The sequence below is a fragment of the Micromys minutus genome (assembly GCF_963924665.1).
Source record: "Micromys minutus genome assembly, chromosome: 19".
Lineage (NCBI taxonomy): Eukaryota > Metazoa > Chordata > Mammalia > Rodentia > Muridae > Micromys > Micromys minutus.
Genome location: NC_137954.1, coordinates 51,419,624 through 51,444,513, shown reverse-complemented (window position 1 = coordinate 51,444,513; position 24,890 = coordinate 51,419,624). Strand labels below are relative to the sequence as shown.

General features: G+C 39.7%; 2 protein-coding genes across 3 annotated transcripts in view; one reads left to right on the top strand and one right to left on the bottom strand.

Annotated features, from left to right (window-relative positions):
• FER (FER tyrosine kinase) overlaps nt 1–24,890 on the bottom strand; it is a 233,664-nt gene that overhangs the window by 34,444 nt on the left and 174,330 nt on the right. For both annotated transcript variants that reach the window (XM_080932834.1, XM_080932835.1), the window contains exons 13-16: nt 24,130–24,186; nt 20,087–20,202; nt 18,263–18,357; nt 14,772–14,895 (exon numbers count right to left, since the gene is read on the bottom strand). In XM_080932834.1, coding sequence (XP_080788960.1) covers nt 14,772–14,895; nt 18,263–18,357; nt 20,087–20,202; nt 24,130–24,186 — 392 coding nt within the window. The remainder of the gene's footprint in view (nt 1–14,771; nt 14,896–18,262; nt 18,358–20,086; nt 20,203–24,129; nt 24,187–24,890) is intronic.
• On the top strand, nt 2,989–3,177 carry LOC308432948 (protein transport protein Sec61 subunit gamma-like; the record flags this gene model as incomplete). Its single annotated transcript, XM_080932836.1, has 1 exon — nt 2,989–3,177. One exon carries the CDS (start codon nt 2,989–2,991, stop codon nt 3,175–3,177), a length of 189 nt encoding a protein of 62 aa, XP_080788962.1.

The following is a 24,890-nucleotide window of genomic DNA, read 5'->3' as shown; positions in this document are numbered from 1 at the left end:
ACTATGCACACACACTCATGACTATGCATACACACTCATGACTATACACACACACTCATGACTATGCACACACACTCATGACTATGCACACACACTCATGACTATACACACACACTCATGACTATGCATACACTAATGACTATGCATATACACTAATGACTATGCACAGACACTCATGACTATACATACACACTCATGACTATGCATATACACTAATGACTATGCACAGACACTCATGACTATACATACACACTCATGTACAAACTCATGACTATGCACACATACTCATGACTATGCATACACACTCATGTACACACTCATGACTATGCACACACAGATCACTGTGTAGAGGATTTACAGACTTCATTCTGAAAATGTCACCATCACTAAGATACCACAAGGGTCACTCTTATGACTCTGACTATATATGTATACATATGTACATGTACATATATGTTTAAATTTTGATATCTTGTTTAATTTACTCCCCATGGTTTGTCTCTTTCTTGCATATTAACATATCCATTGCTTTAACAGATCATATTTTGAGTATATTCTTTGGAGCAAATCAGGGAGATTCTTTTTTTTTTTTTTTTTTTTTTTTTACTATATATCATAAAGCATAAATAAGATCAAGGATAACTTGTGTAGTAAGGACATAGAAATTTATACTTCACCCACATCAATTCTCTTGTGCATGAGTTACATGCCAGCACTGTGCCTCACAGCAAGAGAGGGCTTCAGCATGAATACAACATGGCTCAGTCCCATGTTGTTCCCCAGTATAGATAATATAAAGCCACAGTGCTGAAGCACCTTCAAAAGCAGTCCAAAGACAGAGTTTTGATTACATTTTTGGACACATCTCTTTTGCACCCAGAGATGAAAAGAGAAATTCCCTTTAATGCCATTTAGAAGGGGTTCTCAGTCCCTTTTGTCATAGACTATAAAAACTTCCCGAACTATCCAGATGCTCTGGTTCTCTGTCTTTTCATGTTAGAACATGAGAAAAAGAAGACATATTTGTAGTTTCTAATCCACACCTTCTGTACTTCCATCCTTCCTGGCTAAAGGTTCCCTGATACTCTTGTATGCTAATCACACACGAACAGAGGGAAGCAGTGCACACTCTAGCCAGGGCGGAGCGAGCTTTGTGTTCACTCTGCAGCTGCTGCTGCAGACAATGAGCACCGTATCCTGGTACCGGCTGGGTCTGGAAGCCTATTCTCATCTCTCATCACAACCGAGGACGGTCTAGATCATGACCATGTTCTCTTACACTGGCAGAGACAGCAGCAAGGGCAGGGAATCAAATGAGGCTCAAGTCTATGAAAGCATGAGATTTTCCTGCTGCTGGGGTGGGGGTGACATATCTGATACTCTGAATCAGAAACCTGGCTGCGTGCTGTTCTCACCTTGCCTCCCTACAAACCCTCCCTCAGCAGCATTTGAGTGGTTCATCAAAGGACTTCAGTTTACCCCTGAAACAGGGATTCAACAAGGACACATTGAGGAAAAGAGACGACTAGGTTCCCATACAGTAATCTGGCAGGCAGACACGCTAGAAAAGTTTTCCTCAACATTGTAGTCCTTTCCTTCTAAGTAAATTAAGCCCTGCAAATGGAGACATGGAAACATCAGAGAGAAAGCATATGTAGTCAAAGAGCTCAGGCATGTGACGGGCCTGTGCCTGCTGCGAGGCTGCAGCCACCGAGGCCTGCTGCTGGCTGCCCCTCTGCATTTCCTCAGCTCCACAGTGACTGACAGGGTAAGTGTCTGGAGTGGACATAGTAGGAGACCAGTCTTGTTTCTGAAGTATGATTATCACCTACATTTACACTGCATTTATACTATCCAAATGTTTTATTTTAACTAGAACATCTTTAGTCAACTTCTTTCTTGATCAAAATATTTTCATTTTCCATCTTCTAAGATGCCTTGGTGTCTGACTCCTTTGTACTTGACACCTGCATAGTAGCTGAATGTCAAAGTCAATTAGACTTTGGAAAGGTGTTTATGCCTCTTACTATCATCGACTACAAGGTAGTCATTAGTAATCCTCTTAACAGTGGAAGTAAGAAGTACACTTTCTCTTTCCTAGTTTGCTTTTAAGTTTGTTCTGTTAATATAAAAAAAGAGGGAAAACATTTCTATTTTAGACAAACCAATGTGTCTCAAGAAAAAAAGCCAGTTATTCCTTTGGACTGTGTATGTATAATCTATATAGGTACCACTTGATACAATTTATACTTTCTTCATCTACACACTGTAAAGAAATGAAAAATACAAATGAAGGTTAACATTTATGAGTGAAATCGGTCATCTTATATCAATACTTAAGAACTTTTATCGACCAACTCATCCATCACGTGTCAAAGTTCAATCCTGTTATAATATAGGAAAAGCGCTCATTTTAAACATTCACAGGAAAGTTGAACAAACTCTGTCCCCAAACTATACAGATGAAACTGTACAAAATGTTCATTATTAAGAGGTTAGTTTTAAAATACAAGAAAGCCCAATTTTTCTATAATTACAAACATATCCATCCCCCAGTAGTAGAGCATAAGCAACCACTCTACCCCAGCCATGCTGGTGGTCCTTTCCTCTTACTGCATGAAGGATGAAGACAGAGAGGTAAGGACCAGGAAGCATCCCATGTCTCTATGAGATCTGTTCTCAGCCAGCTTTCTTAAATGCTTTTAACTTCATAATCCACATGATCTTATTTAAAAGCCATATGGCTGGTTGACTCATCAAGGAAGAAACTGAGAAGTCTCTGCAAATACATAATTTAAGTGTTTTCTTGCTTCAGAGACTTTACTCTGACTTCTGTATTCTTGATCTTCCTTGACCCTGACCTTGGAACTGGCCAAATGACATTTTTTTAAAATGATGAATTGTGGTTCCGTTGGGCTCAAGTCTCTCTCAAATTACGTGTCTCTACCCTCTCAAACCGCCATCCCGTAAACAAATGTGGCTCAGGCAATGCAGTTTGTTGAGCCAAGTAGGCAGTTTGCAAAGGACTCAACTCGGTTGGTTAAAAGATGTACCAAACCCGATAGAAAAGAATTCCAGAAGATCGCCATGGCCACAGCGATAGGATTTGCTATCATGGGATTCATTGGCTTCGTTGTGATCCACATCACTATTAATAACATTATTGTGGGTGGCTGAGTCCCTTCTCATGCTGGGACTAGTGAACCAATGAGCGGGTAACAAACTCATGAAGTAAAACGCTGCCTGGGAAAAAAAATGAATTGCCTGAGATTTTATTTATTTCGTGTGTGTGTGTGTGTGTGTGTGTGTGTGTGTGTGTGTGTGTGTGCGTGCATGCATGCAACCATGTGAATGCCAGTGTACATACCTTTTGCACACTAAGGCTAGAAAAAGGAAGGCACTGGAACTGAGCTTTTGAAGACACCCACCTGTTATGTGGTGCTGGGATGGGGGCACTCACCCTCAAAATTGCACAGCAAACACTGAACCATTGAGCCATCTCTCTAACTCCCAAAATAGTCTTTTGTGTTCACTCTGTCCTATAGAGACAAATGGTACCAACCCAAATAAACCAAGACGCAGGGAATGAGGAGCCTTTAGTTAGAGTGATGATGCTTAGTATGTGGCAGCCATTTGGGGAGCTTAGCCTGGATCCCATTCCTTGGAAACAATGTTTTGACAGGCAGAGGTTGGCCTTGCCACTCCTGTGAGCCTGCAGACAGTTCCTGCCTGGATACACTGTTGATGAAAGAGGAAGATCAGCGAGAATTTGTAATTTGAGCACATAGTCACCTGTAGGTATGCTAAGCATAACCTACAAGGGTATCTTGAGACGAATGTCAATTCAGAGTCCTTTGGCCATGGAGAACAGGAACATGGTCTTCAGAGCAAAAGGAAGCAACTAGAGGACGACAACCACAATGCTGAGTGATGCTGCTCTGGTCCACTGCTGATTCTCAGCTGCCACGCTCCAGTACTTCTCAGTCTAGCTACGTGACTTAGAGAGGATATTCTGCTTCCTTACACATCTGCAAGTGTAAGCAGTTTCCGCTCCCTGGCACCCAACAGCCTTAAGACGAAAATAGCAACCCTAGCTTCTCAAGTGTTTGTGATGCATAAGAACACCTGTCTGACCCTGTGTCCAATGCAAGTCAGAAACAGCAAAGAGCCAGACGCATCACAAACTTCTCTGTCATTCTGCTAATGACAGGCAGCACTGGCCGAGCAGCGCGGTGGCTTGAGGAAGGGTGCTCTCAGCCCTTTCTTGTTCTCAAGTCCTTGCAGACTGTTCACTGGCCTGCCTCAGACTCCTGGGCTGTAGAATATTCCTTTCCTATCAGTAACTATGAATAAAAAGTCCAGCTCTGCACTCTGCACCTAAATCTCCCTGCTCTCTGTTCTGAAGGTGGGTACACACTCCAGGACACTAACCCAGGTCAACACCTCACTGACTGCGGTGCACATGAAGGAGGCATAACTTTAATTCCTGGACACACACACACACACACACACACACACACACACATTCATTCCTGGAAAAACCTATATACACATTTGATTTTAAGGAGAAAGTGAATAAAATTTCTTAGTTAAGACAAGTAGAAGTCACAGCTCTGACAGTGAGTAAGGCAGCAGGAACTTTCAGAATCGTGTTTGTGTGACATCTTTTGTAAGATACAAATACCATATTACACTAAGAAAAATGATTTAAGTTGAAGATGGACCTTTATACTTTTGACACATTTAAATTATCAACATTTAAATAGTTCTCGCTGCAGTGTGATAAATTTGCTTTAGAAGGTAAAACTAATAACATAATAATATATTCAAAATGATAATGAAATGTTGGAATAAGAGTCCTGTACATGTACTCAGCTCATTTCTCTCACAAATCTGTGGCCACCCTGTGCTTCCAGTTAGCAGTGAGGTAGACAGTGGAGAAGATTCCCATTCCTGTTAGAGAGAGCTAAGAGAGAAAGCACCATGACCCTCCAGGAGCATCTCTCTAAAACCCCATGGCACACGCTCCAGCATGCTCTCTGCTCTTACGTGTGAAAATGAACCAATGGCTGATATAAGTCAGTCCATCCCACAGTGCACTACTGGGCCTCACATCTAGTGGATGGTTCTACCAGGGAAGGTAGGCACCTCATACGGAGCCTCTGTGTGACCTGGGAAAGAACCCAAGCTGGGATTGAGTCAGAACCTAGTCATTAACCTGTAAGAGCCAGATACGGTTGCAGGGTTTGTTTTCTGTTTTCCCAAAAACAAAACCTGCCCTCAGGAAGTCTTCACTGACACCAACACCCTTATTGAGTGGCCAGTACTTAGTAAACACTCCATAGCTGGTTGAAGTTCCCTGCACTGAAACACTCCAGTGCATTCTGAGGTGTAAGCACATCCTGAGCTTACACACAGGTCTCATCAAGCTTATACACATTCACACAGCCCACAATACTCAGAGCATGTCTGGTGTCCCACCTTTTAGGCAATGGACATCCATCTTGTACTAAAGCCTAAACGAGACAGAGGAGCATACCGAGGCATTGGGATAACGGAGACACTGTCCAAATGCAGTCTGCCCAGGTAAGGCACCAACATGCAGATTCATGTGGATCAGAGCCTCGTAAACTGTTTCCACAACCCTAGGCTAGTTTTAAATGTCTCTGGTGATAAAGATACTACATATTAATAAGTAGTTACTATATCCAACATGTACGTTATATATACATATCAAGTATTAGCTGATAATTTACAAAAAGTTTATTTAAAATACTTATGACTTTTTAAAATCAAATAAAATTTATACACTAAGGAGATGAATATTCCTGTGTATTTTTATATATAGAAATTAAATTAAATTTATTTATCAAGAATTGAATCTTGGTTGAATGTTTGATACTACATGACACAAAACATTTTTATTATGTTTCCAAGTTCATCAATGTTTTGATTTTTGCCAATGATGAGAATATTATTTCAAATAAATTCAAAATGGGAGAAGTATGCTTGTAACCACTTCAAAAAGTACTGTAAGTTCTTTCCTATTTACAAACAAAAGTGAATTTAAAGTGCTATTTAAATCAGCAACAAATAGCAATTTAAAAAAAATCAAGTATTCTAATGAAGTACAACACAAAGATCAACAAACTTGATCATTTCTTTTTAGATTGGATATTCTCTGTATTTACATTTCAGAGGTTATACCTTTCCCCCAATTGCACCCCTCTCCCCCTCCCATTGCCTCCATGAAGGTGCTCCCTCTCCCACCTCAACACCTTGGTATTCCCCTACCCTGGAAAAACAAGCCTTCACTGGACCAAAGGCCTCTCCTCCCATTGATGCCAGACAATGCTGTCCTCTGCTGCATATGCACCTGGAGCCATGGGTCTCTCCACGTGTGCTCAATGGTTGGTGTTTTAGTCCCTGGGAACTGTGATGGGTTTGGTTAGTTGGCAATTTTGTTCTTCCCATGGGGTTGCAGAACCTTTCAGCTCCTTCAGTCCTTTCTCTAGCTCCTTCATTGGGTTCCTCAGTTCGGTCTGATGGGTAGCTGCAAGCATCCTCCTCTGTATCAGTATGGCTCTGGCAGAGCCTCTGAGAAGGCATCCATATCAGGTTCCTGCCACTAAGCACTACTTGGCATCAGCAATAGTGCTTGGGTTTGGTGGATGCATATGGGGTGGATCCCCTGATGAGGCAGTCTCTGGATGATCTTGTCTTCAATCCCTGCTCCTCTATTTGTCCCTTTATTTCCTCCCATGAACATTTTGTCCATCCTTCTAAGAACTGAGGCATCTATATTCTGGCCTTCCTTCTCGCTGAGCTTCATAAGTTCTGTAGATGGTTTCTTGGGTATTCTGAGCTTTTTGGACTAATATCTGCTTATGAATGAGTACATACCATAAATGTTCTTTTGTGACTGGGTTACCTCAATCAGGATGATAGCTTCAAGTTCCATCAATTTGCCTAGGAATTTTATGAAGTTGTTTTTAATAGCTGAGTAGTACTCCATTGTGTAGATATTCTACAATTTCTGTATCCATTCATCTACTAAGAACATCTGGGTTCTTTCCAGCTTCTGGATATTATAAATAAGGCTGCTATGAACATGGTGGAACATGTGTCCTTGTTAGATATTGGAGTTTCTTTTGGTTATATGCCCAGGAGTGGTATAGCTGGGTCCTCAGGCAGTACTATGTCCAATTTTCTGAGGAACACCAGACTGACTTAGAGAGTGGTTGTACCAGTTTACAATCCCACCAACATTAGTGGAGTGTTCCTCTTTCTCTACATCCTTGCCAGCATCTTAATTTTTAATCCTAGCCATTTTGATTGGTGTGAGGTGGAACCTTAGGGCTGTTATATTTTGCATTTCCATGACTTGGGATATTGAGCATTTCTTTAGGTGCTTCTTGGCTATTAAGAAATCTTTGTTCAGCTCTGTACTCCATTTTTAATAGTATTACTTGATTCTCTACAGTCTAACTTCTTGAGTTCTTTGTATAAATTAGATACTAGCCCTCTATCAGATGTAGGATTGGTAAAGATGGTGGTTGCCAGTTTGTCCCTTTGACAGTGTCCTTTGCCTTACAGAGAAGCATTGTAATTTCACGAGGTCCCATTTGTCGATTCTTGATCTTAGAGCATAAGCCACTGGTATTCTGTTCAGGAAAATTTCCCCTATGCCTATGTGTTCTAAGCTCTTCCCCACTTTCTGTTTCATTAGTTTCATTATACCTGGTGTTATGTGGAGATCTTTGATCCACGTGGACTTGAGCTTTGTACAGGAAATAAGCAAGGATCAATTTGCATTTTTCTGCATGCTGACTGCCAATTGAATCAGCACCATTTGTTGAAGAGGATGTCCTTTTTCCATTGAATGTTTTTAGCTCCTTTGTCAAAGATCAAGTGACCATATAGGTGTGTGGGTTCAATTCTGGGTCTTTGATTCTATTCCACTGATCTACCGGCCTGTCTCTATACTAATACACAGTCAGTTTTGTTTTGTTTTGTTTTTTTAAATCATGATTGATCTGTAATACAGCTTGAGGTCAGGATGGTGATTCCCCTGGAAGTTCTTTTATTGCTGAGAATTTACTTCACAATCCTGAGTTTTTTTATTATTTAAAACAAAAACAAATCTGCAAATTGCTCTTTCTAATTCTATGAAGAATTGAGTTGGAATTTTGATGGGGATTTATTAAACCTGTAGATTGCCTTAGGTAAAATGGGCATTTTTACTAAGTTGATCCTTCCAATCCATGAGCATGGGACTTCTTCCCACATTCTTCAATTTCCTTCCTCAGAGACTTGAAGATCCTGTCATACAGATCCTTCACTTGCTTGGTTAGCATCACCCCAGAGTATTATATATTCTTTGTGACTATTGCGAAGGGTGTTGATTCTCTATTTTATTTCTCAGTCTGGTTATCTTTTGTGTAAAGGAAGGGTACTGATTTGTTCAAGTAATTTTATATTCAGAAACTTTGCTGAAGTTGCTTGTCAGCTGTAGAAGTTCCCTGGTAGAATTTTTGGGGTTACCTAAGTATAATATCGTATCATCTGCAAAGAGTGATATTTTGACTTCAGTCTGATTGCTTTGGCTAGTACTTCCAGTCCTATATTGAATAGGTAGGGAGAGAGTAGTCAGTCTTGTCTAGTCCCTGATTTTAGTGGGATTGCTTCAAGTTTCTCATCATTTAGTTTGGTGTTAGCTACTGGCTTGCTGTACATTGCTTTTACTATGTTTAAGTATGAGTCTTGAATTCCTGATCTTTCCAAAACTTTTAACATGAAGGAGTGTTGAATTTTGTCAAATGCTTTCTTAGCATCTAGAGAGATGATCATGTGTGTGTGTGTTTTTTTTTTGTTTTTTGTTTTTTTTTTTTTTTTTTTAGTTTGTTTAATATGGTGGGTTACATTGATATTTCCATATATTGAACCATACTTGCAGCCCTGAGATGAAGCCTACTTAATCATGGTGAATGATTGTTTTAATGTGTTCTTGGATTCGGTTTGTAAGAATTTTATTGCGTATTCTTCCATCACTGTTCTTAAAGGAAATTGGTCTAAAGTTCTCTTTCTTTGTAGGGTCTTTGAGTGATTTAGAAATGTATCTGTAGAGGCTTTTTTGTGACTATATGGTCAATTTTGAAGAAGGTACCATGAGATGCTGAGAAGAAGGTATATCCTTTGGTTTAGAATAGAATATTCTATAGATGTCTGTTAAATCCATTTGGTTCATAACTTCTATTAGTTTCACTGAGTCTTTGTTCAGTTTCTGCTTCCATGATCTGTCCATTGATGAGAGTGGCGTGTTGAAGTCTCCCACTATTATTATGTGTGAAGCAATATATGCTTTAAGCTTTAGCAGAGGTTCTTTTATGAATGTGGGTGCTCTTGTATTTGGAGCACAGATGTTCAGGATTGAGAGTTCATCTTGATAGATTTTTCCTTTAATGAGTAAAAAGTGTTCTTCCTTATCTTTTTTGATGACTTTTGGTTGAAAATCTATTTTATTCAATATTAGGATGGCTACTCCAGCTTGTTTCTTGGGACCAATTGCTTGGAAGATTTTTTCCCCAGCCTTTTACTCTGAGGTTGTATCTGTATTTATTGCTGAGTTCCCTGTATGCAGCAAAATGCTGGATCCTGTGTACGTATCCAGTCTGATAGTCTGTGTCGTTTTATTGAGGAACTGAGTCCACTGATGTTAAGAGATATTAAGGTATAGTGATTGTTGTTTCTGTTATTTTTGTTGTTAGAGGTAGAATTATGTTTGTGTGCTTTTTTTCCTTTGGGGTTTGTTACAAGAAGATTAGTTTCTTGCTTTTCCTAGGGCGATGTTCCCTCTTTGTGGTGGAGTTTTCCATCTATTATCCTTTGTAAAGCTGGATTTGTAGACAGATATTGTGTAAATTTGTTTTTGTCCTGGAATATCTTGTTTTCTCCATCTATGGTAATTGAGAGTTTTGCTGAATAAAGTAACCTGAGCTGACACTTGTGTTCTCTTAGTGTCTGTATGATGTCAGTCCAGGATCTTCTAGCTTTTATAGTCTCTGTTGAAAGGTCTGGTGTAATTCTGATTGGATCAGCCTTTATATGTTACCTGTCCTTTTTCCTGTACTGCTTTTAGTATTCTTTCTTTGTTTTGGACATTTATTGTTTTGGCTATTATGTGTCAGGAAGAATTTCTTTTCTGGTCCAATCTATTTGGGATTCTGTAGGTATCTTGTATGTTTGTGGTCATCTCTTTCTTTAGGTTAAAGAAGTTATCTTGAAGATATTTACTGGGCCTTTAAGTTGGAAGTTTTCTCTCTCTCCTACACCTATTATCCTTAGGTTTGGTCTTCTCATCATGTCCTGGACGTTTTGGTTTAGAAGTTTTTGACTTTTACATTTTCTCTGACTGTTGTGTCAGTGTTTTCTATGGTATCTTCTGCTCCTGCGATTCTGTCTTCCATCTCTTGTGTTCTGTTGGTGATACTTGCGTCAATAATTCCTGATATCTTTCCTGTATTTTCCAACTTCAGGGTTGTCTCCTTTAGTGGTTTTTTTTTTTCATTGTTTCTATTTCTGTTTTCAATTCCTTCACCTGTTTCTTTGTGGTTTGCTTTAGCTCTTTTAAGTGATTTTTGTGTTTTGTGTGTGTGTGTGTGTGTGTGTGTGTGTGTGTGTTTCCTCTTTAAGGGCTTCAACTTGTTTGCATGTGTTCTCCTGGCTTTCTCATATTTTTTTAAGTGTGTTATTTATGTGCTTCTCAAGGGCCTCCATCATCATCATTAAGTATGATTTTAAGTCTAAATCTTGTTATTTTTCTGGTGAGTTGGGATATTCAATATTTGCTGTGGTAGAGAAATGGGTTCTTTTTTTTTAACTTTATTTTAAAAAACAAAGATAAAAGAAAAAATTTTAAACATTTTTGCATAAATGTATACAAATACATTTTTGTCAGTGCTTGGCTTTTTTTTTTTTTCTTTTTTTAAGGTTTGATACTCTGCATTAAGGTCTTACTAGTTACAATGAGCAAAAAGTACATGTAAAACAGGATGTAACCTGGAATTAGTCAACGTTTTCTTGGTGTGTAAGGATTGAGCAAAATGTTTTTTTTTTTTTTTTTTGTTTTGTTTTCTTTTCTTCTTGAACTTCACACAGTCTGTGAGTTGTTTCTGGGGCAGTCCGAGCCTCTGGGGTTAGCATCCCACCATCAGTGACTGCATAATATGTCTGTTCTTTTGTGACTGGGTTATCTCACTCAGGATAATATTCTCTAGATGCAACCATTTTCTTAAGAATTTGGTTAAGTCATTGTTTCTGGTGGCTGAGTAGTACTCCATTGTGTAAATGTACCACAATTTTTGTATCCATTCATCTACTGAAGGACATCTGGGTTCTTTCCAGCTTCTGGCTATTATAAATAGAGCTGCAATGAACATTGTGGTGCATGCGTCTTTGTTGTATACTGGAGTGTCTTTGGGGTATATGCCTAGAAGTGGAATAGCTGGATCTTCAGGTAGTACTATGTCCAATTTTCTGAGGAATCGCCAGGAGAACGGGGTTCTGATGTTGCAGGTTGTCCTGGTTTCTGTTTCTTGCCTCTAGTCATCTTGTTATTGGTGATGCTAGGTGACCTTGCTGTCTCTCACTGGAGCTCGTCTCTCCTGTGGGTCTGTGGTCTCTGGAGGGTGATTGCTTCTGGGTGTTCGGCTCTCTGGGTAGGCTGTGGGTTCTGATGGCAGTGCTCAGTCCTGATGCAGCTGGGCTGGCCCTGACCTTGGGCTGGAAGTGTCTGTTCCCAGGCAGCACTGCGACCTGTGCCCTGAGAGTTCCAGGCAGCCAGACCTGGGACAGTCAGCGGAGGGCTAATTTGATGTTTAAATGCTAAGAATCACAAAATTATCAGTAAGAGAAATCAACTTCTTTTTTCCCCATAATTAACCACTATGTTTCTATGTGTATGTACAGTAACAATGGGAGGGGTGGTGCAGAGGGACTTGTTGGAAAGTGCAGAGAGGAAACTCCATTTCGGATGTAAAAAAAAAAAAAAAAAAAAAAAAAAGAGACTCAGTGATTTCCTTATTATTTGAAAACTAATAATAAAATTTCATCAAAATTTCTATATTTAAATTAATTTTTATAATATCCCCATCATAAATTATTACAAATGAAAAAACCTCCCTCATGGAAATCTGTACACATATTTTTGGTATTTCTTTGATAATGTGCCCTGACTGTTTTTTACTATACAGCGAGTTGACTATACTCTGATTACTGCTTCTCCCAGAGAAACAGCTCCCCAGGCTGGTAATGTGAACACGGCTCTTAGGTGCAGACCGTGACTATTAAAATTGCAACGCAAAGAGTGGTTCATTATCTCCCTACAATGACATAGATTGCTGGAGTAAAATGGGAAGAAAAAAGAATTCATTTCAGTTTTTTTTTTAAAAAAAAAAAACAATGTCTGTTGTAGATATGAAATCACCTTATTCTCATGATTAGCAAGGGAAATAAAAGGTGCATTAGAAAAACTCAAGGGCTGTGATCACAGAAAATAATACACTATTATGATATTAGGTTAGTAAAATCATGTCAAAGATTAAACATTAGAAATATATTTATGAGAATAAAGACAGAAGGTTACAGAATGCCAAGAATGACCAAATTGGGGCTTTTATGCTAATGATTACTAGTTGTGACTAATTAATTACTGAACCTTGTTACAGATCTTGTGTTTCTCAACACTTACCACAGACAGCCAAAACCAAACACTGAAGGTTGCCATTAACTCTGAGGCCTATTTAATACACCTACTCTCAGTGACACTGTTCAAAGGGTTCAACAGCACAACCTCCCCAGCTAAGCAAGTCTAAGCAAGTGCACATAACTGCTCTGAAAGGTCTAACAAACAATGGTTTTCAAAAGCATGTGAAAACATGGAAATATGTAAATGAAAAATGAACAACTACATTACAACATATAATGTTAGAATTTAGACAAAGGAACAAAAAATTAAATGTCGTTGCCCTCTGTAATCTAGAATCTTTTTATTTCTAATGATTAAAAAGTCATTCTCTTGCAAGTTATCATTGTAAATAATATGAAATAAAAGCAATGGTTCCCCCAAATGCAGCACACTCAAAATTAAAGATTAGCATGGCCTGACTGAGGGTTTAGGACAGAAGTCAGTGGCAGAGCCCTTGCCTGTACACGGGAGGTCTAGGTCCAGCCCCCAGTGTGGAGGTGGGGAGGTATACACAGCATACTAGAGACAAATTGCAAATGACTAAAGTAATTTTAGTGATGTATATTACTTAAGACCTATAGCCATAAACGGCCTAATAGAACAAGCCCTAAGAGTATCAGATGGAATGTTTGATACATAAAATAACTTAAAATCTCATAAAAAATTATAAAATATGAGAGCAAGACCTCTTATGTTTTTATACTTTTAATTTGGTTTACTCTAGCTTGTTTGTTTGTTACGACTTAAAAATCTCTACAGGTGACTTGGTACATCTCTATACAAAGGAAGGCAGAGGTGCAGTGCTATGGCTCAGTCATAGCCGTGTTATTTTCTGGGTATACAGTATCCACACTGTTGTTTTTACAAAGTAAAAGCAACTACTGGACACTGTTGTTAGTCTGTGCTAGAGTTTGGCTGTGACTCTCTATCCTCCTCACAATGCCGAAACAATACTCTCAGGGCAGCATCAAGTCAAGGCTGTGTGATGAGAAACCTCAGTCAAAAGCCAGTGCAGAAATAAAAGCAGCAGGCAAGGGCTGCGGCACTGGGGCGCGGCTCTAACCCTCCTCCAGTGTGTGCTGTGTGGTAAGGCTCTTCTCCATCATGTAAAATCTGCACCAGCTCTTTGCATAATTTTCCTCATGCACACTTAACCACTTCTGAGATGTGGCCCAAATTGTTTAAACAGGTCTCAAGGTACACGGCATTCCATAGTAAATCTAGGCTTCAAACAAAACCACAATCTAGGGGCTAGAGAGGTCACTCAGGGGTGAAGGGCTCTTATTGCTCTTGGACTGTTCATGCACACAGCTGCTCATAACCATTTGTAACTCAGTCCCAGGGGACTGGATGCCCCCTTCATACATATACAATAAAATATATAAATCTTAAAAAAAAATAACAACTAAACACCATAAGCTGTGAAGCAGGAAGACCAGGCCACTATGCAAAATCAGATAGTTTTCTAAAACCCCCTTTGAAACCCATTCTAAATCTTTTACCTTGGCCATCTTCACAGCTAAGAATCATTGTTATAGCTGAGCAAGGAGGCATGCCTCTTTAATCCAGCACTGGGTAGGCAGAAGCAGGTCCATCTCTTGGAGTTCGGGGCTAACCTGGTCTACATAGTGAGATGGCCAAGGGTTACAGGGAAAGCCTGCCTCAGACAAGCAGGAGCAGGAAAAGAACACACGAGAACAGAGGGAACTGCCCTTCTAGTCTTACGTTCTCTCATCATTTTGGAAAATGACATTCAGCAACACGTGAAGCCATTTTGTGGCTTTAGTGCAGTCACGGCAGGCTTGATTACAATAAAGGGAATTCTAACTCAGAGGTTAATCTGAGCAGGTACTATAAGAGGCGGAATCAAGTGTTTCTGTTACACTACCAAAGAATGCTTTCACACAGGTATGAAACGCGGCATGTGAGTCTTACGGGAGAATTCTATTTAGCATTCCTGACAATGGGTTCCTTTTCTCGGACTGTGCTCACAAACGTGGGAATGCTGTTGACTGGCTCTCCTTACCTGTGGATACAGTTTCTGCCCTCGAGATACAACATGCCAGCAGCAACGTCCAAGGAAAATTTCACCAACTGCTTCAGCTTTAGTTCATCCTTCCTCTTCCTCAGAAAGGACAGGAAATCACCTCCTGCAGGAAAGGGTGACGAGAAAGGAGATAAATTGTGGAGGGAGCTGCGTGTTCTATTTCTAGCCCATTAGGAGGCGGGACAGGCCCGGAAGCACTGTCGGCCCCACCCACCGTGCTTTGTCCGACTTTCCTACAAAAGAAACATGGAGAGCGCTCATCGTTTCTGGACACATCAAGTAAGTTAACTGTCGCACACCATGAGCTGCCGAACACATCTATTCAAAGACAAGCACGTCCCTTTGTGCCTATCCGCACTGATTCAGCTTATTGATATTTTCTAAGGAACTTCTTCTCTAATAATAAATAAGAATACAAGTTAAACAAAAAGCCAAATGATATTAATATCCAGATTCAAGATCTACTAAAAGTTAAAGCTATTTCAACTATACGTACGTACAGGCCACAGGACGCTGTACTCTGACGCTATGATTCTGACAGTTTCTCGATTCATCTACTACACGCCTGTGTACTGGGCGGCGCCCCTTGGTATCTCTCTGGCGAGAGCCTAGCCTCTAACAGCTGAGTCATCTCTCCACCCTCCAGTGATATCTTAGAAAACCTTTTAACCATCGCAGTCCAAGGCATACTATGATACAAACAGTAATTTAAAACTTAAAGTTAGTCTTATATTTTAAATACGTATTATATTTTAAAATTTATAAGCACATTTTCATTTTAAAGATTTGACTGACATTTAGATTTAGTAAAACTTAGAACTGAAAGTAGATTCAAATGCTTAAGTTGTCCCAAATATTCTTAGAAGTTCTTTACAAAGAGTATAAAATTTTAAACTTAAATCAGTTAAAATTAAGTGAATTAAAGTTTAGCACTGACTGCATTTCAGACACATGCATGGCTGATGCTGAGCAGGCCACTTAGAGGAGCTTTACATTTGGCACAGTTTCAGAGCTGCAGCCAGGGCCTTGTAGGCATTGCGCATGCGCAGGCCACGAAGTCGCGGCTGCTACAGTGGCACCTGTCACAGCAGAGGTTATCTTCTCCTCTTGTCTTCCTCTCCACCTAACAGTCACCTTTTTCACAGACAGACCAGGGTCCAACACATGCTAGGCCAACTCTCGGTCCCCATCCATTCTCAAGAGACTGGTAACAATCATGGTTTCTCTTTCTTTTGGAGAGCCATTAATACTTTACAGCATTAAACAGAAGGTGAAGCTTACTTGAACACATGACCCTAACAACCGTTTGCTTTCTATCAGACCTCTATATTAAACTACAAAGTGTAGAGAGGGATTATCCCCTAGTTGCCATTCTGTGGACTTTTCTCACACTTAAGGAATTAGGTTTCCTTAAATTAAAATAATCATCATCATCACCATCATCACTATAGGAAAAGAGTTAATGGCTTTTTCTTAGTCGAGAACAACTAGAAAATAAACACCTACCTAAGTTTACTTAAAATTCCCCCTTTCTTACCTCTTAATCACAAATTAAGTATTACACGTTTTGTGAGCCATTTAGAAAATTAATAGGGTTTTTACCTTTTTAAAAATAAACAATTTAACATTTTTAAAAATTTCGGACAGCTCTCCTTTTCTGTTCATTTCAAGGACTTACTGTTTTCAGCACATATACATGGCATACATGTGTGTGCTGACAGGCTTCACAAACATCAGCATAGGTTGCAGGGTTTGGGGAGGAACCCATTTCATTAGTCTGCTTACACTCCACATGCTTGGGAGGCAGCTTCAGCCCAGAGACTGTACTTCAGAAGGTACAAGGGGCCATGCTGTTCTGTTTCCTCCTGATAGGGTAGCTCTGTAGACTGGGCTCCCACAGGAAGGCTGCTCAACAAGGAGAGCCTCACTGAAACCTACTGAGGCTGTGCAGACAGGGAACAGGGACACTGGACAAAGCAGGCAATCGGCCGACTTCTCCTCCGCTACAGGCCCATTCACACGGAGGCAGATACAACTCCAGGTGAGTGGTTTGAACACTTACTGAGGAAACTGATCAAAACCAGCAGAGGACACAAACAAGCAGATTATTTCAGTTTTGGACAAGTCGAGAAACACTGGCAACGTAGCAGAAAAAAATTAGAAAAGATGAATACAGGAAAATGAAAAAGTCAGCAACATGACAGAAGATTCAGCTTCTAACGGACACTACAGTGAGGTGAGAAGTGAACCCTTCCCAGCTCCTAGCTACTCAGGGTTGTTAGGCCTCACACTCATCACTTCAGAGGGCATCACGTTGAATGGGTCACACTGCTGAGCTTTCATCACATCTCAAAGTAAGCACACACCTCCATCATCGGAATGTGCTTGGGGACTGATTGCAAAACAGAGAAAGGAAAAAGAAAACAAGGAAAGAAAGCAGACTAAACATTTAGGTCTGATAAACGACACATTTTACAAAGGGGAGTGTGTTACAGTCGGGGCAGGGACAGTCGGTGACTGAGGAGTGAGTAGCATCACAGGTACTCTAACAGGGACGTGATGAGCAAGCGCTGCGGCGTGCAAAGGTGGGTCAACTTGCCACTGCACTGCTGAACCTGCCTGGCTTTTCTCAGCTGACACAGCTAAACCTTTCTTCCACGGCAATGAGTGCAGCCCAGCTGCCGAAGCTAAGCATTCTGGAAGTATCTCCCACAGCCCTAGACCTACCTTCTGCACCTCAGGATGCTGACCCTAAACTGTACAAACATTTTATAGAACCTATTGAGCAAGGAACCTACAACATTGTGTTTAGTCCAAGTATTTTAATCACAGTCACATATACTTTCATATTCCTTTAAGGTCGTCTTTTAAAAGAAGGTAAGTGAAGAGGAAAGCAAAACCCTTTTTGGTTATGAAGCACTAGAACTGTCAAAGCCAAAGTTCAGTTTACTTGTCAACGACAGAAGACAGAAAAGCAGAACACAAACATACTATGCCAGTCTGTGGTTGTCATAGAGACACGAAGCTTCCCTGGGAGTTCACTCACTGATCATCTACCCATGAGAAGCACCAACGTCCTGCGTGACCACAGAGACCAGGGGGTTTCAATCAGAGAGCATAGGGATGAACTCTGGAATGACATACAAGGAGCAAGCACCAGGCGTCACTAGCAGTGCTGACAAAGTCACACTGACACTCAGTTTTCCTCAGCATCTTTTTACACATAAACTCCACGTGTAACTACTCTCTAGTAAATCTGTCTCCAAAATGTTGGCTGACATTTTCTAGAAAATAGAAACATGGTATGGCCCTATAAAAACACTGAGTATATATGCAGGCTTTGTTATCAGGAAAATGTTATGCAAGACTCCTTGGAAACTTTACAAAGAAATATCACAGAGACTGAATATAAAAAGGCAATAAAACATGACATTAAAATGTCATCAAATATACCTTTCAAATGGCATTACCTGGGACCAGCTCCATAATGATGTACACAGGCTGTCTTTGTGTGCACACGCCTATAAGTTTGACAATATTGGGGTGGTCATATTGCTTGAGAATTCTAGATGAGAAAAAAGTATGTAAGCTTATCAGTTGAACAAAACAAAGCTTTAATTTATGATAATGAACAATGTATGCAATTAGAATACACTTTAATTTCACGACTCAATTTTAAAACATCAATGTATTTTCAAATTCTAGTAAGTGGGATGCTTATCAGCAAGTATTGATGAATATGGGTGGCACATCATACGTGAAAATGAACTGATCATCCTTAGATGTTGATTTAAAATTGATACTCACTGCAAATGCTTAATTATCGGGGGCAGTAGGAAGAACACATGAAACTCACTTCAGAACATCCAGTGTCAGTCAGCCCCAAATTACCCCACAGTGGTGATTATTACAGACATTGCTTAACTACATGATTAGTTTCATATGGCAGAAACAATTTTTTTAAAAAGGGCTAATAGAAGAATCAAATATAGTTTTAACATAGGCTGAAGCTGACTCAGCGTGGAGCATTTCAGTAGAGGTTATAAAGCAAGAAAGGATTGTTAGTGGGACTTCAGACATGGGCTAAAATGGAACAAGTCCCTTAGACCCCTTTTACCCTGACATTATATTCACTCCAGTGGAAAAATTTCTGCATTCTTTCCTATGAAAATGAAAAAAAAATAACTAGAGAAAAACTATGTTTTGTGCATATTCAAATAAAGAACTCAAAGATAAACATTTTAGATAAAAATATATTGTTATTTGTAAAAATGTAAAAACAAAGAAAATACTGTCAATGACTTAGTAAAATTCTAATAGAAATTAAAATTCAAGTTTCAGGAATATTTGACTTTAATATAAAATGTTTTTTATAAGGCTGGAAGGTGTTAATAAGGACCCTACACAGAACCTCTAACCACATGATGTGACTGATACCTATGAAGAATACTCAAAAGCACGAATGGACAGGACTTACATTTCTAAATCAAACTTCATGATTTCAGTTAAAAGGAAGTTTGAAAGCAATAATAATGTTTAAAGCAATGTTCAGCATAGCTCTTCACCCTAAGAATCCACGGAGCGTCAGCAGCAGGACTTCGAATTCAGTAACACAAGCGCACCTCTCAGCAAATGCATTTCCAGTACTGCGCATGAGAAGACTGCAGCTTTGTTTCTCAGACAATAATTAATCCTTAATACTTCACGGAGCCTACGCCCACAGACGTTTTAGACCCTCACGGGTGATGTGCACTAAAAGATTCATGCCAGAAGCTCAGGCGCTCTCCCTGCCGCTGTCCTTGTCCTCACTGCCCACCATAACTTCATCCATCTTCCACCCTCATGTCTAGCACGCACTATTCAATTATAGTTTCAGTTTTAAATATGTAATCGGTATGCCTGATTTTATAAATAGCAGACATGTTTTAATTGTCTGCAATACAGAGATAGTGAAGACATAGCAAAAGGTATATAGAATGCATGCTATTTAAATATGCTTTATTATACATATAACTACAGCACTGTGTCCAACATTTATGTAAGATGAGGAAAAAAGGGGGCAAATTTCAAGAGTGCAGAGAATGGTTCCACTGCTGATGATGGCTACCATGCCTGCTTACCTGGTCTCCAGACTAGCTCAAACAAGAAGCTTCCCACAACAAAAAGGCTACATTGCTGACTTGGCAATGACAGCTTAGGGATGTCTTCAAACTTACCTCAACAGATTTAATACAGCAGAGCGTTAAGTGTAATGAGTTATGAACACACACTTTACATCACTTTAAAGAACTCACTTGGCCTCTTGTAAAAACTTTATTTTTAATTCCTGAGGAAGATCTTCTTTGCATGTTTTAACAGCAACAGGAGTTTTATCCTTTAGTGTGCCCTTATATACTTCACCAAAATTCCCCTGGAAATGAAAATATAATCATTGTTTGGCATGTCTGACAGCATATAAATCTTCGCTAAAATTTTAGGAAAGCATAAAATTAAGCAATTTGAGTTAAACAGTGCTGTTTATTGCAGATTTGGGGTGTAATATCTCCTCCTTGGCACCTCACATTGACCTTTGCTAGAGAAAACCTTGGTTAGTCTAAAGCTTGGCTTCCACAAAAGGAGAACGCTGCGCCAGCCCTGCCTTGAGTGCCCAGCCTCCTCCCATTGTGTGAGGGAAATGTCGACACTGATTTTGCCAACTATGCCTTCTATAGAATTAGGCTATGTCTGAGGGTCACCCAGGATGGAGGGGGCTTTACTCAAGCATCTGTTCTGCCAGGTGAACATATTAACCACACAGCATGTACGCATGGACACTGTAACTTTCCTCTACAGCATCTTCATCCATATTCCATTCAATGCATTTAGGAAGAGAAGAAATCCACAGTACAGATAAATACGACTAACACTATCTCAGAGAGCTTGTTCTTGAGCATTCCCTCAGGTTCTTATTACTAGCCTTAAACTGAAACTGTTCTTATGAGTCCAGCTTCAAGACTCTATCATCGGCTGTCTCCACTATCCCTCATCATGGCTGTCACTGAGAATACTTCTTGTTCACTCTCAGTTTGAACTCAAGTGTCACTATTACTCTACCAGCTCTACTCAAACACACCTTCAAATTGCTGGTTGAATTTCCTGTGTTTGGGCCATTATTTTCTAGGTCATTTGCACTCCCAGACTTCTGGATAACAAACAGGCTTGCTCTCTACTCTCTCTGCAACATTCCCATCATTCCTAGATGATGATGTCACTTCCTACTTCTCTGAAACCAACAAAAACCAAAATAAGCCCCAAAGTAATCTGGAGTTCCTGTGACTCTCAGTCACACATCTGCCTACCATCTCCCCCTTCTGAGTTCTCATTACACTGTAGCAGTTCATTACACTCTCGAGTTCTGAAGCCTTCAATTACATCATTCCAGCCATTCTTTTTCTTAACACAGGATAAATGTTTGGATGTAACCACCAGTTACTGGTTCCTTTTGCTACAAACCATCAGTGTTAAAATCTCAAATCATCCTGATTGGGCTGTAACAAATTGTTGAGCCTTATTAGCACAGGCATCTTGTAAAGCCAGTGCTGCCTCCCTGCCAACACGGAAGCAGGCAGCACTCTCCCTCCCTGCTTTAGCTACTCCTCTAAGCTTCTGGGACACAGTAACATTGGTTACTTTTTTCAACTCCCTCTGAGGATGGCTTTTCCTTCCCCTAGCCTCTAGGTGCTGGAATGAACCCTCTTCTTTATCTAGGCCCATCCCCCAACTAACCTAATTCTATCGCAGAACAGTGTCATGTTTAACCTCAGCACTTGATACTCTACTGGATTTCACCATCATGCAGAAATCTAATAGTTAAATTTGATGTGTCACACACCTTTACTTTTGTTCCCAGAAATGTGCGACACATACATCTGACTTCTGTCTTTTTCTCAACCCCCACACCATCCATTAAGACATACATGTGGTGCAGCTTCAAAATCTAATTTCACCACCTCCCAGCCTCAACCCTGGATCAGTTTTCACATACCCAACTGCACCTGGCTTCTAAGCTTTCTCAGCATCCTCATCATCTTGCTGACTCCCTCCTCCTACAACTCCCTCACTTGTTTGATCACAACTGTCTTTTGCCAGGCAGGTGAGTTCCTCACTGTCAGCGGTCCTCATGGCTCACTGGTGTGTCCAGTATGATTTTATTCAAAAGTAAGCATTTGAGTAAGATTGGCCTGTACTTCCTTTTAAGAACTGCAACAGTGACTGACAAGCAGGCCGCTCCTCGACCCTTTCCACAGGACTCAGTGCTCTCTAACACTGCCTGTCTGTTCCTGCTAGTCAGAGCGGCACTGTAAGTACACACCAAGCACCCTGGAGAATATGCAGTGCATCACAGGCGCTGAGTGAGACTTAATGTCACTGTAGTGTGACTGCAGATTAAGGCTAAGGGACTGAATACAGAAGTCAGCTTCTGCCATTAACAATTATTACTAAAAAAATCTGGCTTTCTTAACTATTCATGCAATCACAGTATATAATAAATATTCAAAAAAGGTAGTAAAATACTAATGACAAATAATGTGCTAGTGTTTTAAAATACTAAAGTTATGCTAAATAATGTCTCTTTAAAAGTGTTATTTAAATTTATAGACTTTCATGTCTACTCATTAGAAATGTAATTATCCTATGAAATATTCTTAGTAAGGAGCACAATTCTCACTGAATATTCATACTTAAAGTAAACATCAAAAATGACTAGAAACCCATAGACAGACAGACACACACTCAAGTTATGGCCATGTATGCCTTTAATCCCTTCATTTGGGAGGCTGTGAGTTTGAGGCCATCCCAGTTATACAGCAAGTTCCAGGGTGATCAGGGCTACACATGAGACCTGTCTCAAATCAAACAAATTAAAAATTACAACACTTTTAAATTACAAATATTTTGTTTAGTTTTATTCTTGTAAATATAGCCTACTTCAGTGTTTTACATTTGAAATTTATCATTTAATTGTGTTTAAGAAAATTTGTTTTTTTGTAGTAACTTCACCAAACTGCCCCAAGAAATACTGTTATAATATTTAGGACTATTTCCTTCAGAAGCAGGTGAGCACCTCAGAGTTAATGCCTCTTTTAGCTTATGTTATTCAGAATTAACTTACTAAGAAATGTATTAGCAAATAAAACCTGGTCTGCAATAGATGCTTCCATTTAGAAAAGGCATTAAATAGTAAGGCTAAAAGTCCTGAAAGGAGAGGACTGAAATAAAATCTTCCTTTCTAAGTTTATTAAGATCAACTGCATGATCTTTGAAAATTAGAAAAAATGGTCAAGTTCACTTTGGATGAAAATTGATCACCATTTATTACTGAAATAGACCTGTTGTGTCTACTAATGATCAGTCATAAATTACTCAAAAGTTCTCCCATAATAATATCTGAATTTTCCACTTTTCACAGTGCCTCATGAAGCTAAATTCAGCTAAGATTTCACAAGAAGCATCCACAGTTAAGTCACTGACAAACTAGTATTTATTTCTGATAAGCCGAATGAAGATGACTGGCAGATGTGGGAAGAGTCCGTGACTAATTATCAAATGTCCATATTTATTGTTGGAAGTAATGTGGACTATGACTTGGAGAAAGCTCCCAACTAGACTGCAGGAAAAGTGACATTCTCTCTGTAACCTTGTCTTTGCCCCCACACAGTGCCAGTCACAAGACAGCACTTGGAATGAAGCACCACTCATTCGGTGCTAAATACACTTGCACCCCCCATCCCTCTTTCTCTCGTGTGTTTGAGGGGTGCACATGTTCCGTGGCACACGTGTAGAGAGCTCAGAAGTTCCGTCTCTCCTTCTACCATGCAGGTTTCTGGTATTGAACTCGGGTGAGCAGGCTTGGTGGCAAGGAGCACTATCCCTACAGCATCTCCCCAGCCTTTACCACATTATACTTATTTTACGATAATGCAGTGTCATAAACGCCCCTGTTATTTCAAGAAGCAGCACTTCGGTTTTTCTGAATTGCCAAATATAACTGAAAGCACAGTGACCGCCGGTGTCTGTTCAAACGTTCACAACCTGGCAGCTTCGTTTCCTTCTTTCAATAGTTTCAGTTTTAAAACCATATGGCCTTGCCCTTCCAGGGAAAATATACTTGATTTTTGAAAATAAGACTCATAACAAACCTTTCTAAAATCATCTTGCATCGATCTCAGTGACAGAAATTTCTAGGTGATATGACGACAGTCTTCTAGATTAATTAGTGTCTATGAACCCTGAAGTGTGATATGAAGTTCTCACGAATAATATAAGCATTTCTTATTTAGCTCAGCTGAACACATACCTTGCCCAGTAATTCTCCCAATGAAACATCTTCATGATTGAGAACCCATTTCTTATCCTATTGCAAAAAGAAAGAAAAAGACGAACTGTTAATTCATGCAGAAATACATTTCTCTAAGCTCGTTTGAGGGCACGAGTGTATTCAACAGCAAGCTGGAAAACGTTAACTCCCACACTATACAGAGTAGACTTGAGAGAGTTGCTACACTGTCAGATATTAAATCATTACTGTGCCAAAATTCTTTCGGAAACTGCAGCTTCAAAATGATGCTGTAACCAACTCGCAGGTAACACACTGGCATGCTGTCTCCTACCACAGAGCAAGGCCAGGCAACGTCTTTCGAACAGTTGTGTTATAGCATATCACAAGGTTTTACTTATCTTCACGTACATTCTTTCCATGGAGAACACTCCTAAGAGTTCATTTCCATGCTCTCGTTTATTATTCAGGGTTTTCTTAATGTCAGGAAAAAATGAATAAAAACAGATACAAAATTTTGCTAGGGGTCCAGCAAAAGCAATGTCTAAAGGGAAGTTTATAATATTCCATAAGCATTTTAGAACACAGAAGAGAGCTCAACTTAATGACTGAGCTATGTACCCCGTCAATGCTCTCATCGAAAGCAGTCTGACCCACACAGCAAACTTCTGTTAGAAACCAGGACTGATTTTTCCTGACTGTCTTTATGGCAAGATAACTGTAGCTAATGGTAATTTCAAAGTTGGTTAAAAATGGATTTAAATAATGTTAGTATTTTTTAA